Source organism: Nipponia nippon, unplaced genomic scaffold (genome assembly GCF_047370975.1).
Source record: "Nipponia nippon isolate SJK-2023a ecotype South Korea unplaced genomic scaffold, ASM4737097v1 scaffold_9, whole genome shotgun sequence".
Lineage (NCBI taxonomy): Eukaryota > Metazoa > Chordata > Aves > Pelecaniformes > Threskiornithidae > Nipponia > Nipponia nippon.
In genome coordinates, this window is record NW_028262413.1 from 32,020,986 (window position 1) to 32,037,863 (window position 16,878).

General features: G+C 36.5%; 1 protein-coding gene across 6 annotated transcripts in view; it reads right to left on the reverse strand.

The window, feature by feature from the left end:
• The window catches only part of ENTREP2 (endosomal transmembrane epsin interactor 2), a 167,541-nt gene that overhangs the window by 66,807 nt on the left and 83,856 nt on the right, over positions 1-16,878 (reverse strand). For all 6 annotated transcript variants that reach the window (XR_015701556.1, XM_087744974.1, XM_087744973.1 and 3 more), the window contains exon 3: positions 3,866-3,976. Coding sequence is in view for 5 of the 6 variants with exons in the window: in XM_087744974.1 (XP_087601100.1) it covers positions 3,866-3,976 (111 nt within the window). In the remaining variant the exon portion in view is untranslated. The remainder of the gene's footprint in view (positions 1-3,865; positions 3,977-16,878) is intronic.

The following is a 16,878-nucleotide window of genomic DNA, read 5'->3' on the forward strand; positions in this document are numbered from 1 at the left end:
TTTCAAGAAGCCAAGGGCAGGGCGGGGGGTGGGGAGAACAGCAGTTCTTCATGAACCAACTTTTTTCTTCTTCTAAATTTCACCTTATCCAAAACAAATTTATTCCTTTTAATTTTCGTCAATAATCTGACAATTCAACTGCACAGCTCAGTCACTGCTTACTTCTGCAGCAGTAGTTTTCCTATTAGAGGTGGTGATTCTGACCAAAATTGAAGAGGAGACACAGGGTTGATAACCAGAAGAGAGGTCACTGAAGAGAACATTTAAAAGACTAAAAAGACTTTCTGTTGACTCAGGTCTTTTTCTTGGTAGTGAACATCTAACCACTGGCCGGAGCCAGTGCTTGCTTTGTCTATGAATATGCTAATTAAACAGAACTTTGCTTATTTCAACTTTCTGTCCCTGCAATGCCATGTTATTGATTCTCACTAACTTGATTTTCTTCCTTTTATAGCTCTATTATAGCTTGTATTAGGAGAAATTAAAACACTTCTTTTCATTTGTCTTTCTGCTTGGTGCAAAGGCCTATGAGGATCCTAACACAAATACATTATCACAATACATATCAAAACAGAGATCACATACAGCTAGGTCGTATTATTAAATGATAAATACTGTCAACATGTTTAAACGTAGACTCCAACAAGCACATGCATAATCACAGTTAACAGTAGTCTGAGCAAGCAACTGAATTGCAGGCATAGGGATTTTTCAGCAGGCTTTGCTGAGTAGCCCTGTTTGCTAATGACTGCCTAAAAGGAACTAGAAAAGCAGACATACACGCAGCAAGACCCATCCATGCACTAAGCTGCACCACCACCAGTAGCACTGTTCTTGCTACATGCATTCCTCTCCATCTGGGACAGGATTTTCCCTTTAAATTCTATCCACACAGCTTACTGGTCTGTCAAAACCGTGTCATAATGACACTGGTTACTACTGAGTCAGAAGTGAAAGACTGCACACACAAGTATGAATGGCTCCCCTCAGTATTATATACATACACACACATTTTTTTCATTTATTATTATAGTCAATTAACTGTCAAAACCAGTAAGTAGTTAAGAATACGTTGGTTCTGAAATAATTTATGTATTCAAACAGTACAGACATTCTAGGGGATTTTGCCAACAAATCAAACAATGAGCTATTGAGCAAGGAAGAGGTAAATTAATGTTTCTAAAATTCCAACGTTCCTTCCTTTTTTTTCCTTAGGGCTTTGATACTATCCTACCTGAGAGATGTAGCAAGATGGCGTTGCTTGAGAATATGGAACACCATGCATCAACCAGCACGGCATATGTCTAGACACAAGCCTAAGATATTCATTACAATGATGCTCCAGGTCAAAACACCATGTTTGAAAATTATAGCAGATAGGTCACATAATATAGTTACATGGTTGCATTATACGGTTCGGAAAGCATTCATTTTGAGAGACTGTTTATTCTTTCTTCAATGCAGACATGAAGCCATTTTTGTAAGTCTTCTAAATAGTACTAATATCAAAGCAAGGATCTCAAAACAAATTAGTAAGACTCACTTCAAAGATCTTCCACAAAAAATACCTACGATACTTCTTTTTTTCATGAAAAAAACCCCAACACCCCACAACAGAAAAGCTGTTTTCCCATAGCACTCCAAAGTACAGAATACATCTTACAACAGCTTCAGGTTCCACCAGCTGATTTTTCCAGTTCTGCAGCACAACTCCAACTCCCCATCAAAATCAGAGGCAGGAACTTTATCAAGAGGTTCCTAGATCGAATATTTTATAGGGGAAAATCCTCCCTTCGTCTCTTTGGGTCACTGCTGGTTTTCCACTGAGTCAGCTATCTGGCAAACACCATAGAAAGCTTAGCAGAATACCTAAGCTTTTCCAGACTGCCTAACTGATGGCACTGCAGGCATACACCTCTGAAACAGGATGGGTGACAGGAATACAGAACACAGGCTTAAAAGCTGACTAAACAAGTTGAAGACATGTGACTGGTCACACCCAAATGGTTTCCTGGTCTGTATTTTTCATGTGCCTTTCAAAATATTTGCTGAAACATTTTATATTTTTTTAACATAGTTTTATTAAATATATTGTGTGCAAACGGAAGCCTGAAGAGTTTTACTGGACAAAAACCTGACAACAAAAGAGGAAAACAATGGCTGAAGAGGTGCACAAGCATTTTGTGAAGTCATCTGTTGGCATTAGAGAGAAAAATGTCTTTTCTCTTTATCATTGAAATCAATGTCTTGGGGTGCGTATGTGCACATACTCCTAATACTTACTGAATCCTGTGAGTGCATACTCATACAGTTTAAACAGATTGATTGGTCTACTAACAGCCAGATTATATGAAAAAGAGCACTGATGCATATCATAGAATCATAGAATGCTTTGGGATGGAAGGGACCTTTAAAGGCCATCTAGTCCATCCCCACTGCAATTGGCAGGGACATCCGCAACCAGATCAGGTTGCTCAGAGCCCCATCCAGCCTGGCCTTGAATGTTTCCAAGGATGGGGCATCTACCACCTCTCTGGGCAACCCGTTCCAGTGTTTCACCACCCTCATCATGAAAATTTTTCTTCTTGCTTTCAGTCTAAATCTACCCTCCTTTAGTTTAAAACTATTACCCCTTGTCCTGTTGCAGCAAGCCTTGCTAAAAAGACTATCCCTATCTTTCTTGTAGGCCCCCTTGAAGTACTGAAAGGCTGCAATAAGGTCTCCCCGCAGCCTTCTCTTCTCCAGGCTGAACAACCCCAGCTCTTTCAGCCTTTCCTCATAGCAGAGGCGTTCCACCCCTCTGATCATTTTTGTGGCCCTCCCCTGGATCTGCTCCAACAGGTCTATGTCCTTCCTGTGCTGAGGACCCCAGAGCTGGACGCAGTACTCCAGGTGGGGCCTCACCAGAGCAGAGCAAAGGGGCAGAATCACCTCCCTCGACCTGCTGGCCACGCTTCTTTTGATGCAGCCCAGGATATGGTTGGCTTTCTGGGCTGCGAGAGCACATTGCCAGCTCATGTCCAGCTTTTCGTCTATCAGTACCCCCAAGTCCTTCTCCTCAGGGCTGCTCTCAATGCTCTTTATATCTGCTGCTCTTTATACCTATAAACATTCTCCAGTCCATTTGTCAATCTGACAACTTAACGTCATTCGTTTCCTGAAGTGGGGGGGAATCATTGTTTGATTACTTACCTGAAATCAGAGATTTCAGACGTGAGTTTAGTTCTGTAGACACCTTCATTAGTTTATGTCAGAAAATATATTAGAGTTCAATGCATATGTACTTTTTTCTTCAGTTAAAAACATAAAGACTTTAAGTATACTGTACCTTTTAACAACTTAGAGCATGCCACATCATGATAATTTTTATTATTCTGTATTTTATGTAACATAAGTAACATACATTTGCTTTAGAAATTAAAAAAAAGAACTAATTTAGGTTGGCAAATAAAATATGAACATACACATACCAAAACATTACTATCAGTACATCCGTGAAATACACTGGCTGTACAAGGAGCTATTGGATGAAATCCTGATGCTGCTGACATCAAATGGTAATCACTGCATTGCTTTGATGTGGTCTGTATTCCAACTATTCTGTTTAAGCATCAATTTGTACCATGACACTAAGAAGCAAGTCTTTCTAATATTACAACTTGCTTTTGAGGTGACAAAACACGGTAAATACGTTAGCACTTTAACTCAAACTTTGCTCAACGTGATTTTTCATGTTGTAATGCCTATAGATGGTTCTACGAAACACATACTGTTTTGAAAATTAAAGAAATATGTGTATAAAAAACAAACAAATGAAAAATAAAATCCATTGCCCTTTATAAGAGACTTGTTTTTCATTACTCACCAACTGACATCCTTCCAGGGACTTTACCAGCTGAGCGTTCTGACAAGAGAGAATGGAACCAGCCAAGTTCAGCATTACGCACACTGCAGACAGCAGCATGAAAAAGGTTATCTGGAAAAAAAAACAAACGGCCTATTATTATTCACTGCAAGAGGCAAATAAGAAAAAAAATATCATTTAGACATTCAAGAACTTCCAGCCTGTCATACAATTACATGGATGGTAACATTTTATACATTTGAAAGAAAAAAGTAGAATATTTTCTAATCTGACAACATCCTGAGTCTCACACTGTATGAGAAAGCTAAATAAAAACTAGACTTGACTATCATCTATTTTCCTCCAGCTATTTCAAAATCATCCATTTATATCCCACTTTTATCACACACTCTGAAAATTTAATGGGTTTTATGAATGAGCATTATTAACAAGTATGATTTGAAAAAAGTATATTTATAATCAAAAGTAGTCTTAAAACAATTTAAATCACTTTTGATGAGGATATGGTTAGCTTAAAGAGGAAAAGTATTTGTGAATATCATGTATCATGAGTCCGTACAAGTTGGGGGAAAAAAGGTGAATAAAATTCTGGATATACATAACTACTTGGTTTTTAAAATTTACAATTTAAGCAGCATCCTCCATATCAACTACCCATTGTGTTAATTACTCTTTTCCCCACTTTTCAAAATATGTCAAAACAATCATTAACTTTATTGCATCAGCTTACTTATCATTTTATTGCTTTGAACGTAAAAAACCTGGCCCAGTGTGGGCAGACAGAAATCTCAATATGTAGCAAACTCAATATGTAGGGAGATAGAAAGGCACAAGCAGGAAGAGGCCAAGAATAAATATGTCCTCAATATGTGGCCACCTTAAATAATCGGTGTTCACGTTGCCATATAATACTCATACTCCTATTGAGTTATCTGGAATTAGTAAGAAATTCCGTGGCATCTTTTTTCCGTATTCAGGCCCATAGTTTACAATCTTTCTGGTCACTGTTCTCACAGGATGTTATCTTCTGTCAGTGCAAAGGCTACAAATATTTTGGGCAAGCTTAAATCCAAAATGGTTGATTCTTTTTTGATGTTTTTCAAATGAAAAACAAGAATTTGAACAGTTTCGCTCTTCACCAACCAAAGCCTTACTTGACAGAAAAATTCCCAGTTGATACATCTAAGGGTTAAATTATATCTCCATTGTATATTTTGATAGAAAACAAGATTTCAAGTGTTTTTACAATTTAATACTCTTATACTGTGTGTATGAAAAAGAACCTGTGACAAATCTGTGTCAAAGTCAAAACTTCTAGAATAAAAGACATACTGCTACCACATAATAACGGGCAACTAGATAATGTCTGTGTCTCTCTATGTTGTCACATATGCAGAGAAACACTAATACTATAAAGTAGTATAAAATCTGCACTAACGGACACCTTGCAGACTCAATATTTATATATCACCTCATTTTATTATTTCTTAATTTTTGTATATTTAATCATTGTAACCCAAGAGCTTTATGCATTTATTTTTGCTAATACAGGCAAAAATTAACATACTTGATAGAGTGACAGTTGTTAAAGCATTGAGCTTTCTAACATACTAAACATGATTTTTAACATACTCATTCTAGCCCTTTAACTGCAAATTCTTTTGAACAGGTAATGGAACTTTCACAAAAATAAGAAATTGATTTCTTCTTATTTATTTGTTTTATTGCTTATTTTTTATGTTGCCGGTATTTCAATTGCTAACCTTGTACTGCAAATTCTCCTGGAGTAAATCTACATTGTTGGTTATATCATATTCCTTTTATGAACCATACACATGTTCCTGAAAATTCACGTCTTTAAAGAAGCCCTGATTGCCTTACAGAAAGGAGTAGCCAGGTATGCAAATGGATATCAAAATTTGTTTGATTCAAAAAAATTTAAACATCAGACACCTTTTCCCTGACAAGCACAGTTCGCATATGAAACTTCAGCTGTTGCAAAAACCACCAAAGTAAGAAAAGGCAAACATCCTCCAACTTTATGCTGATTGACTTGGGTAGGCTCACAGGAAATGAAAAATACATGGTGTGATGCTAAGGCTGATGAAATCCAGTCCTTTGCTGACATATAACTTCCATATAAAGTCATCAGAACTGCACAGAATCTCAACACCAAATCCCCTTTATAGCTCTCCTGCTACAACACTGAATAGTAGTTAATTCTTCATGGTTAAAACATTTTCCTTATTTATTCAGTTGTCCCCTCATTAGTCCCTGGCAGAACCAATGCAGCACTTGCTACTCAAGAATCCTTTCTCAGCTAATGAATTCTACAAAGTTCTATAAAGTCTACGAAGTTCTGAAAGCTCAAGGACAATAGAGTTCTCTATGCTGAAGGAAAACCTTCTGTATCAGCTCTGCTCCAAATGCCTTTCATTAGTCACATACCTTCAAGAAGAGTCCCAAATAGTTCTTGAAAGCTACCTCAAGCACTTTTTTGAAAACAAACAAACAAAAAACCCTCTGTAATCTCCACATTATTAACCAAAGGACAGAAATTGCATTACAAATTTTAGTTACCAGCTTCACATTCTTCCAAGCATCACAGCTGACAACAAGGTTTAGAACCTATGTCAGGTTTATCTCTCTTTACAGTACTTTCTCCATTTCAGCATTCATTAATGATGAAACCTCTATCGGCATTTCCAAAGTAATCTCTTCCTCTTACAAAGACAAGAGAGAAGGATCCAGCACTCTGTCAAAATCATGTAACAGGCTCTTACAACTTCTGCTCTACTCTGTGGGTCTAAGTCTCACATTCTGTGTAGAAGTTGCCACCAGTGACACGGTCACATATCAAACACTGAAGGTCTCTCTCACACTTGTCTTCCCAGTTTTGCTATTTTACGCCTCACTTCTCAATGTCCCGGGCAATGCACTACCTAAGCTGGGCTGGGCAGGTAGTTAGAAGGGAAAACTCACGTCCAGTGCAAGCCTTTTGCAGCTACCTTGCCTCTTGCAAAGAGCCTAATAAAAGCAATTTAAATATTTCCAATATCCTTCCTTAAAGCTTCTCAGATAAATACCAAAAAAGCTTTCTACTAATGGAATAGGACACGTCTGTTATCCTGTTATCACAACTTTTGAGGTGAAGTTCACCACAACTGGAAGTTGAGGTGAAGTTCACCACGCTGGAAGCCACAACGGAGAAGAGGAAGCATAAAAGTATCAATTACCACATTAACAGGCATAAAAAAAAAAAAAAATGTTCAGTGTGCTTAATGTTTTTATCACAAATCAGTCTTTCCTAACATTGGCACAAGTACATCAGCAAAGATAAACATACCTGCAACCCTTTGAAGGAGTGGTCATTGTGGATTATGATGGAGAGCCAACATTACACTATGAAACACTGTAGATGAAGGTAGATATTCATTATTTGTGAAATTAAGTATGTCTAATTTTCACATTAAAATTTTCCTCAGAAAGTGAGCTACTGAATGTTTGCTCTGACAGCTCCACGTGACATACTTGCAGGAGCAGTATGAAACTATTAGGAAAGGATGTAAGATGCAGTTAACCCAATGACCAAGGGCAAGAGCTTACACTGAAGAAAACACAGAATTAAGTGTCAGACACTGAAGGGCTATGACATCTTAATGCCCCTTTAAAACTATACTATTATTTTCTTTACCTTTCTAGATATGACACATAAACAAGACAAAGCGTTCCTAGTATTCGGGAAGATGCATTGATACCACTGAGCTCCAAAAGCTTTAGAGCCACCGAGAATTAGTACATAAACAAAAAGCGAAGCCAATTGATTTATTACGACATGGAGTTAGCAGAATTAATTGGAGAAGTCAAAGCTGATATTCTACACAAAGCACTCTATAGAAGAAATGTTAATAAGATTTCCTACTTAAATGTTACCATAGTCCTAAACTAATTCTACAAAACTAATTAGCTAATGATTTACAATGATATAACAACTCATAATTTGAGATGTCATCTTGCACCGGGAATAATATAACTAGCTTAATTCTCTTCATGACCTTAGTCTGCTTCTTTCATTTGGGTTTTTTTTTTTTTTTCAATAATTTTGAGGTTCAGGTTAGATGAAATAGGTTCTCCTGGTCTTCTCATAACTTCTGTCTTTAAGAATAAAACTACTTAAAAGATAAAGCCTTCACAGCAGCTCTCCACCAAAAAGAGAAAAAAATTCCCAGTGCAAAGGGAGGCTGAGGCCAGAGCCTAATAGAATGTGTTTGCTGTATTCCTGAAAGAGAGGGATGAAGGACATTTGGTTGTAGGAATAGATTGCAACAGCAAGCAACCTTACCAGTTTCTATTTAATCATCAGTTACGTTGTTTCTTTGCAGAAGTCTCAACTTCTATGATCATATGATTATGTGAATCTCTCAGATTTAATCTAAAATAAAACACTTTCTAGGCGACTTGATCATCACATAAAGAAGTTAAAAAGCTTGATCCAAGACTACAAATTTCAAAACCAGCCACCTCCACCTAATTCATTAAAAGAAAGCTGGTGAATTTTAAGTCTGTGTCACAGAATTTCAACAGCTGAGTTTAATACAGCTAGAGCTGGTCTTTGAAATTCCTACCACAGCATCAAATACAGTTGTGGTGGAAAAGACAGGGATCAACCTTGTTCTTCCTTTTATTCTGCCTATTCATGAATCAAAGCCTCAATGAAAGTTTAGGGACTGGGTTACACTAACAAATTCTCCAGGTTCTGTCAGACTCCTTCCCAGTCAAAGTTTCTGGCTTTATTTAATTATAGATTTATATGTACAGCTGGACTATCAGTAAAATGGGAATGTGAACACAAAAACTTTTTGCAGAGTGGTTTGAAATTTATTGATGAAAAATCCTCTTTGGAAGGGTATGTGTTATTTTCACCATTTGTATTTTGGAAACAGTCTAGATTCATGCTATTGTTTTCTTACAAAACTTTTACAGAGTTGCGGTTTTCCTTAGCAGTCATAAATAAAATGTTGTATACATCAGATTGAATAATTAATTGATCAGTAAAGTAATTAATGAAGGATTATTTCTGATTTTGTCTTTAACTAAACTATAATGTTGCTTTGTTTCAACAGTGCCCTGTGAAATTCACCATGATTTTGTTCACAGTCTTAGGACTATAACTAGACATTTGATGTAGGTATCTTTACCTGCTGTGCTGGAAGTTATACTTCCCAAAACTTTGGAGAAGAGCCAACAATAAATTTACAATTCAAACAATTTCTCCCCTGATTACTCTTTATTCCTTCAGAAAGCTGGCAGAATGCAGCAATGTAAAAAAGGCTGCACTGGTGCTATGCTATGGCAGAAGAGCTGAAGAGCCACCGCAGGAAATAAGGAAGGGCAGAGCCACATGAGGCTCCCCTTTACACTCCTCACAGGTAAGAAGAATCTGGCTTTAATTTGCATTACTGAAATGTTCAAATGGAATAACATTAGCTTAAAGCAGAAATGATGCTCAGAGCAACAGTACTGAACATGATCCTTCGACAGAATAAGAATTAACCATTAGATTCTTCTGGGTTTTTTCCAGATACAAATTTTAGTAGTAAGTAGTAAGTAAGTGAAATGATACAGTACAAAACAAAACTAAGAAACAGCCAAATATCTTTCATTTGTGAAAAATATTGAAAACAGTGAAGAAAAAACTGTTTAGGGTACAGAATACAGGAAATTATCAACCTTAATGCAGCTCGTGCTGGTGGAGAATTGCAAAACAAGAATTTTCATATTGATATAAAACAGAAGTGGAGTAATATGCCTTCAAGGACTAACCAGATTGCCAGCCACCAATATTTATGAAGCTTATCTTTCTACAAAGTGAAACAAATGCACTGGCTCATTTCATTCCTTCAGCAGCAACAATAAAGAAAACAGAAGAGATGCCAGATCACGCACAGTCCTGCTGTTCGCTCTGCCCACAACATGTTCATACTTAACTAACACAACTGCTTAATCTCCTCCCCTTTTGTGTTAACTTGTAAGCATAAAAAGGAACATAAAGCATTAAGATTAATATAGTGAAAGAAAAAATATTATCATAATTCTATTAATGTTTCTTTGAATAATGTAGATATATACATATTCCACATATTTATACATTTGTGCACGTTTTTTCCTAAAGTATTGCAAATGCTTTGAAGTGATTCCATTGTGTTTTCCTCATAGGCAAAATTAAGGTTCACTATCTAGATAAAGATTCACGTCTGAGGTAGGTACATTGCCTTTTGAGAAAAAAGAAATTAAGCATATTGGGTTATTTCATATAGGGGTCACTTCTAGAGACTTCATTGCTAGGCCAAGTATCTATACAGATCTTCATCTGACTGAGCAGATCACTGAAAAAAGCATAAATAAAAGACAAGACGTGCAGGATCGCAGACGACTTTTTTATGTTCTCCAGTAGAATGAGCATCTCATTCTGATCATTACTTCAAAGGTGAATTATTTTTGAAAGAAAGAACAGGGGAATCCTGCCTTTCAGTCATTTCTGTGTCCTTAGAAAAAGGGAATCATACATTCAGTGTTCAGGATAACCTCTGCTTCTGAATTACTTGAAATGAATGACACCAAGAAAGAGCACCCACCATGCACAAATCCACAAATAGAAATACTACATTCTGGGATTCTGACAAGGAGGCACTTAGCAGCCCCTGGCCTAATGCTATCAATGCAACTGTAATGCATATATGCACTTCTCTGTAAATTCTCTTTTGACATGACCTCTCGGGCAAACAACTGGGATTACTAGAAAAGATTATCCCAATCAAAAGAAAAAGGTTTAATTATCATGAATGCGCTGATAAGCCTTGATTATTTCTGCAGTATCAACCTGATGCAAAATATTTTGCAAAATACTAAGGGATACTGTAAGATGGGCATCAGGTGAAAGAAAGCAAACTGAAATTTGGCAAGGGATTAACCCACTTACATATTCCAGAAATTGGTTTTAGTTGAATTACACATTTCTGAAAACAGTTTTAAGTATAAATATGCAGAGTATATCAAGAATGAGTTTTTATCATTGCAATCCCAACAGGTATGCTTAATAAGAGACCACACCATACACATCTGCACAGAATGAAAAATCAGTTCTCACCATGCCTTTACAAAGGACAGCCCATAATAAGGGACCTTCCATATTGAAAGGAAAAAAAAATTATTTAAGCCCCAACCCTAACAGGTTATGTTATCTTTCCGCTATAAAGGAAGTTATTTGTAATCCTATCTTTAGCCAGATTTGTAAACATGCCTCTAAAAATAAATAAAGAGTACCATGGTAATCATTAACACTAAGGAGACCTGGATATACTGAAAATGTTTGAAAATACAGTGCAGTTATCACTTATTTTTCCTACTCTGATCATTGTTATTCCTTTTTCACATTTCTGACACAATGCTATTTTTGATAACTGAATAAAAAAATATTTAAAGTGTAATTTGGAAAACTTAGTCGCTGGACTATACTTAAAATGAGGAAAGAACTTTTGCAAACATCACTTCCTAGTCACGTCACAGCAGAATGTTCTGCAATGTTCTCAACTTTCTTAAGAGGACATATGTCTAAGGCGGCAGGTATATTTAATAAATAACATGAAAATATGTAAATATAATTGTTGTTTTACAGACTGCATACGTCATCGCAAGAACATTTCTTTTATCAATGTCACAACTCTGCCTTGTATTTTTCAGTCATCACAGTTTGAGCAACAAAACATGAAAAACTAATTTGAAAGACAGCTATATTCCTCAAAACTCACTCACTCGTTTGACACTAATACACAGCTTAAATCAGTGTCAAAGTGGTTGTTAATCATACTGCAAGACAACAAACACTGAAGACTATATTGCTATTCAATATTCAATACTTTCACAGTTCAATCTCTTTCAGGAAGGAAGAATTTCCAGTTTGGCAAAACGGACAAACACCCCCACAAAAAGATCTGAAGTGCCACTATGAATATGCATTGCATTTGTATTTTATAGAACAAAAATACAAGTGAACAACTATCTTCCTGTTATCTTGATTATTCCAATACTGGTCATTCATGCCTTTTCAACAACAGAAATAAACTTAGTACTTCAATACCAAAAACCCTCACAGAGATATGCTAAGGACAGATTTTTACTTGATTTATTCTATGAAATGCACATTTGAATATAGCAGAGAGAACATTTAAAAACAACCATATTGCCCGACAGTCTGAAGTTGTATGAAACCTGCATCTACACTGGTGTCTGGATGCTTCTGAGATATGAAGTCTGAAACTAAAAGTCATCTATAAGGTATGGTAGTTCCCCACCATACTTTCTAGATAAAGTAGTATGTAATATAATCCATTTGTACATCACCATATAAATTGTTTTTGTTTTCCTTATTAGTTCCTTATTGTCCTGGACTCAAGAAAATAATTCTACTGACATGTCAATAAAGGGAGATATCCTGGGGGGAAAAAAAAAATTGCATTTCAGAACCATATACTGTTCTAATTTTCTTTCTTCTCCCTTCTCATCCCCTTGTAATTATATTCCCGCAAAATATTGTGGAAGCTCCAAAACTTCCACGACAAGAGTCATTTATGCCAACTTTGTTCTCATTTCAGCAACTACTTCAGTTCTCAGAAAGTAGAGAGACAGAATATGGTCTTTGTGGGAGATGGTTCTGGCATCGTAACTGAGCTAGATTAAAAGGCACTATGGTGTCTTAAATCCGCTGCAATGACAAAAGAACTTCTGCCCACCTATACTACACTTGAATTTTGGGTAGAAGAGACTAAAAATGGCTTGCAATTCTATGTTGCCAAAAGTTCACCATTAAAGCTAAACTTATAAAGTCTAAAAATGCTAACATAGGACATTTATGGTACCTTCTCTATTCTCATCAGTGACCTTAGGACTAGTGGTTAAAAGGAAAGTAAAATGTCTCTTTAAAAACAATTAATATTAAAATGTTCAGTCAGAGTCAAAAACATTTTTGTGATGATCGTTATAGCTATACTTAAAATTACATTTGGAAGAAACCTTAACTTCTGAAGAACATGGAAAAACAGTCCTAAAAATAAACCAGTTATTCTATGAGTACTGTAAAAAATGAAGCTTGGTTTCCTATGAAGTTTTGTTTCAACCACATTTCTTATTCACATTGCATTCTTCTATGTTTTCTTATCACCTCTCAAAGTCTCAAGTTCCTTTTCCTTCTATCTTTCCATTGTCCAGTTATCTGCCACCAACAAGAGCCACCACGGGTCTGCGACTAGTTACAAACTGCGTGTGCTGTCTGACCAACGTAGGTGTGCTTGGCAGATCAGTTAGCCCACCAAATAGGAAAAAGTGTTCAAGTCATGCTACAGTCTTTCCCTTAGTGGGAACACTCATTCAGGTTATACTCTCTACTCAGTTACGAATTTTATCTATACTTCAGGGATTTTTCTCTCTTTAAAACCTATATTCTTCTGTCAGATTTGGTTAAAATTGTTCTGTTGGCTCAAACATTACTGGGGGGAAACAGCAGACAAAGAGAGAGACTTCATAAATACTGTTTCTTTAGAAAAATACTGGAACATAGGTTTGTACACAGCAATTCAGAAGATCTGGGAACGTGGAAAGTCTGAAGATTCTAGGGCAAAGAGAGGTTGATAGCCCTAAATCTACACTTCCATATCTGTGCAGAACCAGATTTCTGTAAAAATGAATAATGCTTTGATTGGAGCATGTCTGCAAAATTCTTTTAATGTATCATAAGTTTCTCTTACCTATAACTCCGGCTTAAAGCATGTTTTTGTCTGAGAATTGTTTTTGTCGTAACATGGGACAGTTGAAAAAGGTGAAGGATAATGAACCTTTTCAATACAAGTGTCTTCTTGCACTGTGCATACACACACAATGGCAGCTCTCAGATGTCCATCTCCTATGAAAACTTTGAGATTCCTTATTATTTTCCATCATGTAACATTTTTTGGGTGTAAGAAATTTAATACTCAAACAGTGATACTGTACAAAAACATGTATGATTACAGGTCAACATATTTTGGCATTTTATTGTGTTCAAAAATATAGCTCATTTTAAGGTAATTTTTAAGAATAGCAGACAGTATAGCTACAGCAATCTGATAATTAGCAACTTTTAGAAAATTATTAGTATTCTCAGTGAGATTATTTGTGAATGTTTTTTCCTGCACATTTCTTAAATGTAGATACAACCACACACCTGCCTTCAGAATGTCCCAAAGTAGATCATCTTAATTTTATGGATGTTACCAAAAAAATCAAAGGGATTTACAGAACCTGATATATTCTCTCACTCCATTCTTTTTCATCACTGTGCTGCTTTTGGCTGGGATACAGTTAATTTTCTTCGCAGTAGCTAGTATGGAGCTATGTTTTGGATTTGTGCTGGAAACAGTGTTGATAACACAGGGATGTCTTAGTTACTGCTGAGCAGTGCTTACACAGGGTCAAGCCCTTTTCTGCTTCTCACCCCACCCCACCAGCGAGTGGGCTGGGGGTGCACAAGGAGTTGGGAGGGGACACAGCCAGGTCAGCTGACCCCAGCTGACCAAAGGGCTATTCCACACCATATGACGTCATGCTCAGCATATAAAGCTCGGGGGAAGAAGAAGGAAGGGGGGGACATTCGGAGTGATGGCATTTGTCTTCCCAAGTAACCATTACACTTGATGGAGCCCTGCTTTCCTGGAGATGGCTGAACACCTGCCTGCCGATGGGAAGTAGTGAATGAATTCCTTGTTTTGCTTTGCTTGCATGCGTGGCTTTTGCTTTACTTATTAAATTGTCTTTATCTCAACCCACGAGTTTCCTCACTTTTATCCTTCTGATTCTCTCCCCCATCCCACCTGGGGGGAGCGAGCGAGCGGCTGTGTGGTGCTTAGCTGCCAGCTGGGGTTAAACCATGACAATCACTTTCATTTTTGTCTCTTAATATGGTTTTTTTCTCCACAATTGGCCTCAAGCAATTTCTTCTCTTTTGTTTTTCCCATAATCTTTAGACTTCCTTTCATCTTATTTCCCAAAGGCACAATTAAAACTGTATTACCTGCAAAACCGAAATCTTTAATCCTTGAGATAGTTGGCTCAAACCACCTTTTTGCCTTACTCTTACTGTGTCTTTCACAATATGTTCTTGATGTGTTGGGAGGAAAAAAGAGGAGAAATAAGAGAACCACCAACTCTAGCATACACTGCAGTTTGTGACTTGGTACAGAAGACATTAACATTTCAGATTTTCTGCCAACATACAGCTTTCTACCAAAAATAAAATTCATTGAAGTTGTACATCAAACAAAAAACATGTTGGAGAAGCTATAGTGTGCTAGTACTACTCTAAAGAAGTAAGTTTGAGAAGACACAGTTTCTTATGCAAAAGGAGAAAAATTTAATAACGAGAGAACTTCGAATTCCATTACAATGATAATTCAGTATCATCCACGTTCTTTAAAAAAAAAAAAAAATGTTAAAACTGCTAGTAATACACATACCTAGGGACTCCTGACTGCAGAATTAATATTTGCAAAGATAGGGTCCTCACGATGTCTGAATGGAACCATCAGTTACATATTTAATTAAATGCATCATATTATAAAATAAAGAAAAAACTAACAGACATTATTAAATTTCTATAACCAGGAAATACTCCAAAAATGTCCATGCTAACTAAACCATTATCTAAGTGCCAATGCATTCCTCTACATTGCTATCTAATCTTCTCAATTAATACTGCTAATATACTGAAAATTCTGCACATGAATTTTAGAAATAAATTTGCCAAATATGAAACTGGTCAAAGCTTTCACTTTAAGATCAAAGAAGTCATTGAATGTGTGGACTATGCATTGGACATGATAATATATAATTAAGACTGAAGGCGTGAAATTCTTAAAAAAACCTGTAAGCTTATGACCAATATGTGGCATTCGCATACTCATACAGCGCGTAATCATGTATTACAACCATTTAAGACCAAAAATTTTGTGCCTAATGAGCATCTGTATTCCAGTTCATTAACTGGCCCTTCTTTTTCTTCCATATTTGCACAAAGACCACACGACATTGTTTCCTTTCAAGCAAGAGGTCAAAGAAGTCCAAACTACAAAAGAATAGAGGTGGAGAGTGAATACATACAGAAAACTCTTCCTTAACTCTTAAATACTGGTAAGTAACTCCAGTTTCTTCTCCATGTTATTAATATTCACTTTCTGTATAATTCTAAATACTATCCTCCTCTATTACTGCAAATTACCCACAGATGATCATCAGGGCCCTCCAAGTGAAGTCAATCACAGGACAATCCACCAACAGAAGCCTAATCTCCACAGCTCTCTGTAAAGATTGTGCTAGATAAGAATCTCAATGGCATCTCCAATGACAATTTTCTGTGGGTGTCAAGCTTGGATGAAGGTCTTTGTCAGTAACCATACTGATACACACTGAGACCCAGCACAGTTAACACTGCACGCTGGATGAGTATCTACCCAGTGGTCTCATACCAGGACTTGACATGGTTGAAAACTAATTGATGCCTATAGGGAGAGAGGAGCACCTCTAAATCTTTCACCTAGGGATGTAACAACTTAGTGTGCACTTTCAAAGGGCTAACTCTCATGTGGGTAGAGTAATGTTTTCCTGATAACCAATGCCTGAAGTGATGCTTCAAAACTGTAGGCATGAAGTTTAGATTAAAAAAATGGTTAAACTAGCTTCCTTACAACAGGTTCCATAATCTCATTATGAGCTGTTGCAAAAAATACTTCCTTTGTTCTAAAACTTGCCATTTCATTTGGTGCCACCTTTTGCTAAGAAAAATTATGAATAATTATGCCCTATTGATCTTTTTCAGGCCAGTAATGCCTTCGGTAAAATTGAATCTATTTTATTCAAGACAAAGAATCATTTACCTATCGCTATTCCTTGTCACCTTTCTCTTATGCTTTTCCAATGAGATAATTGGA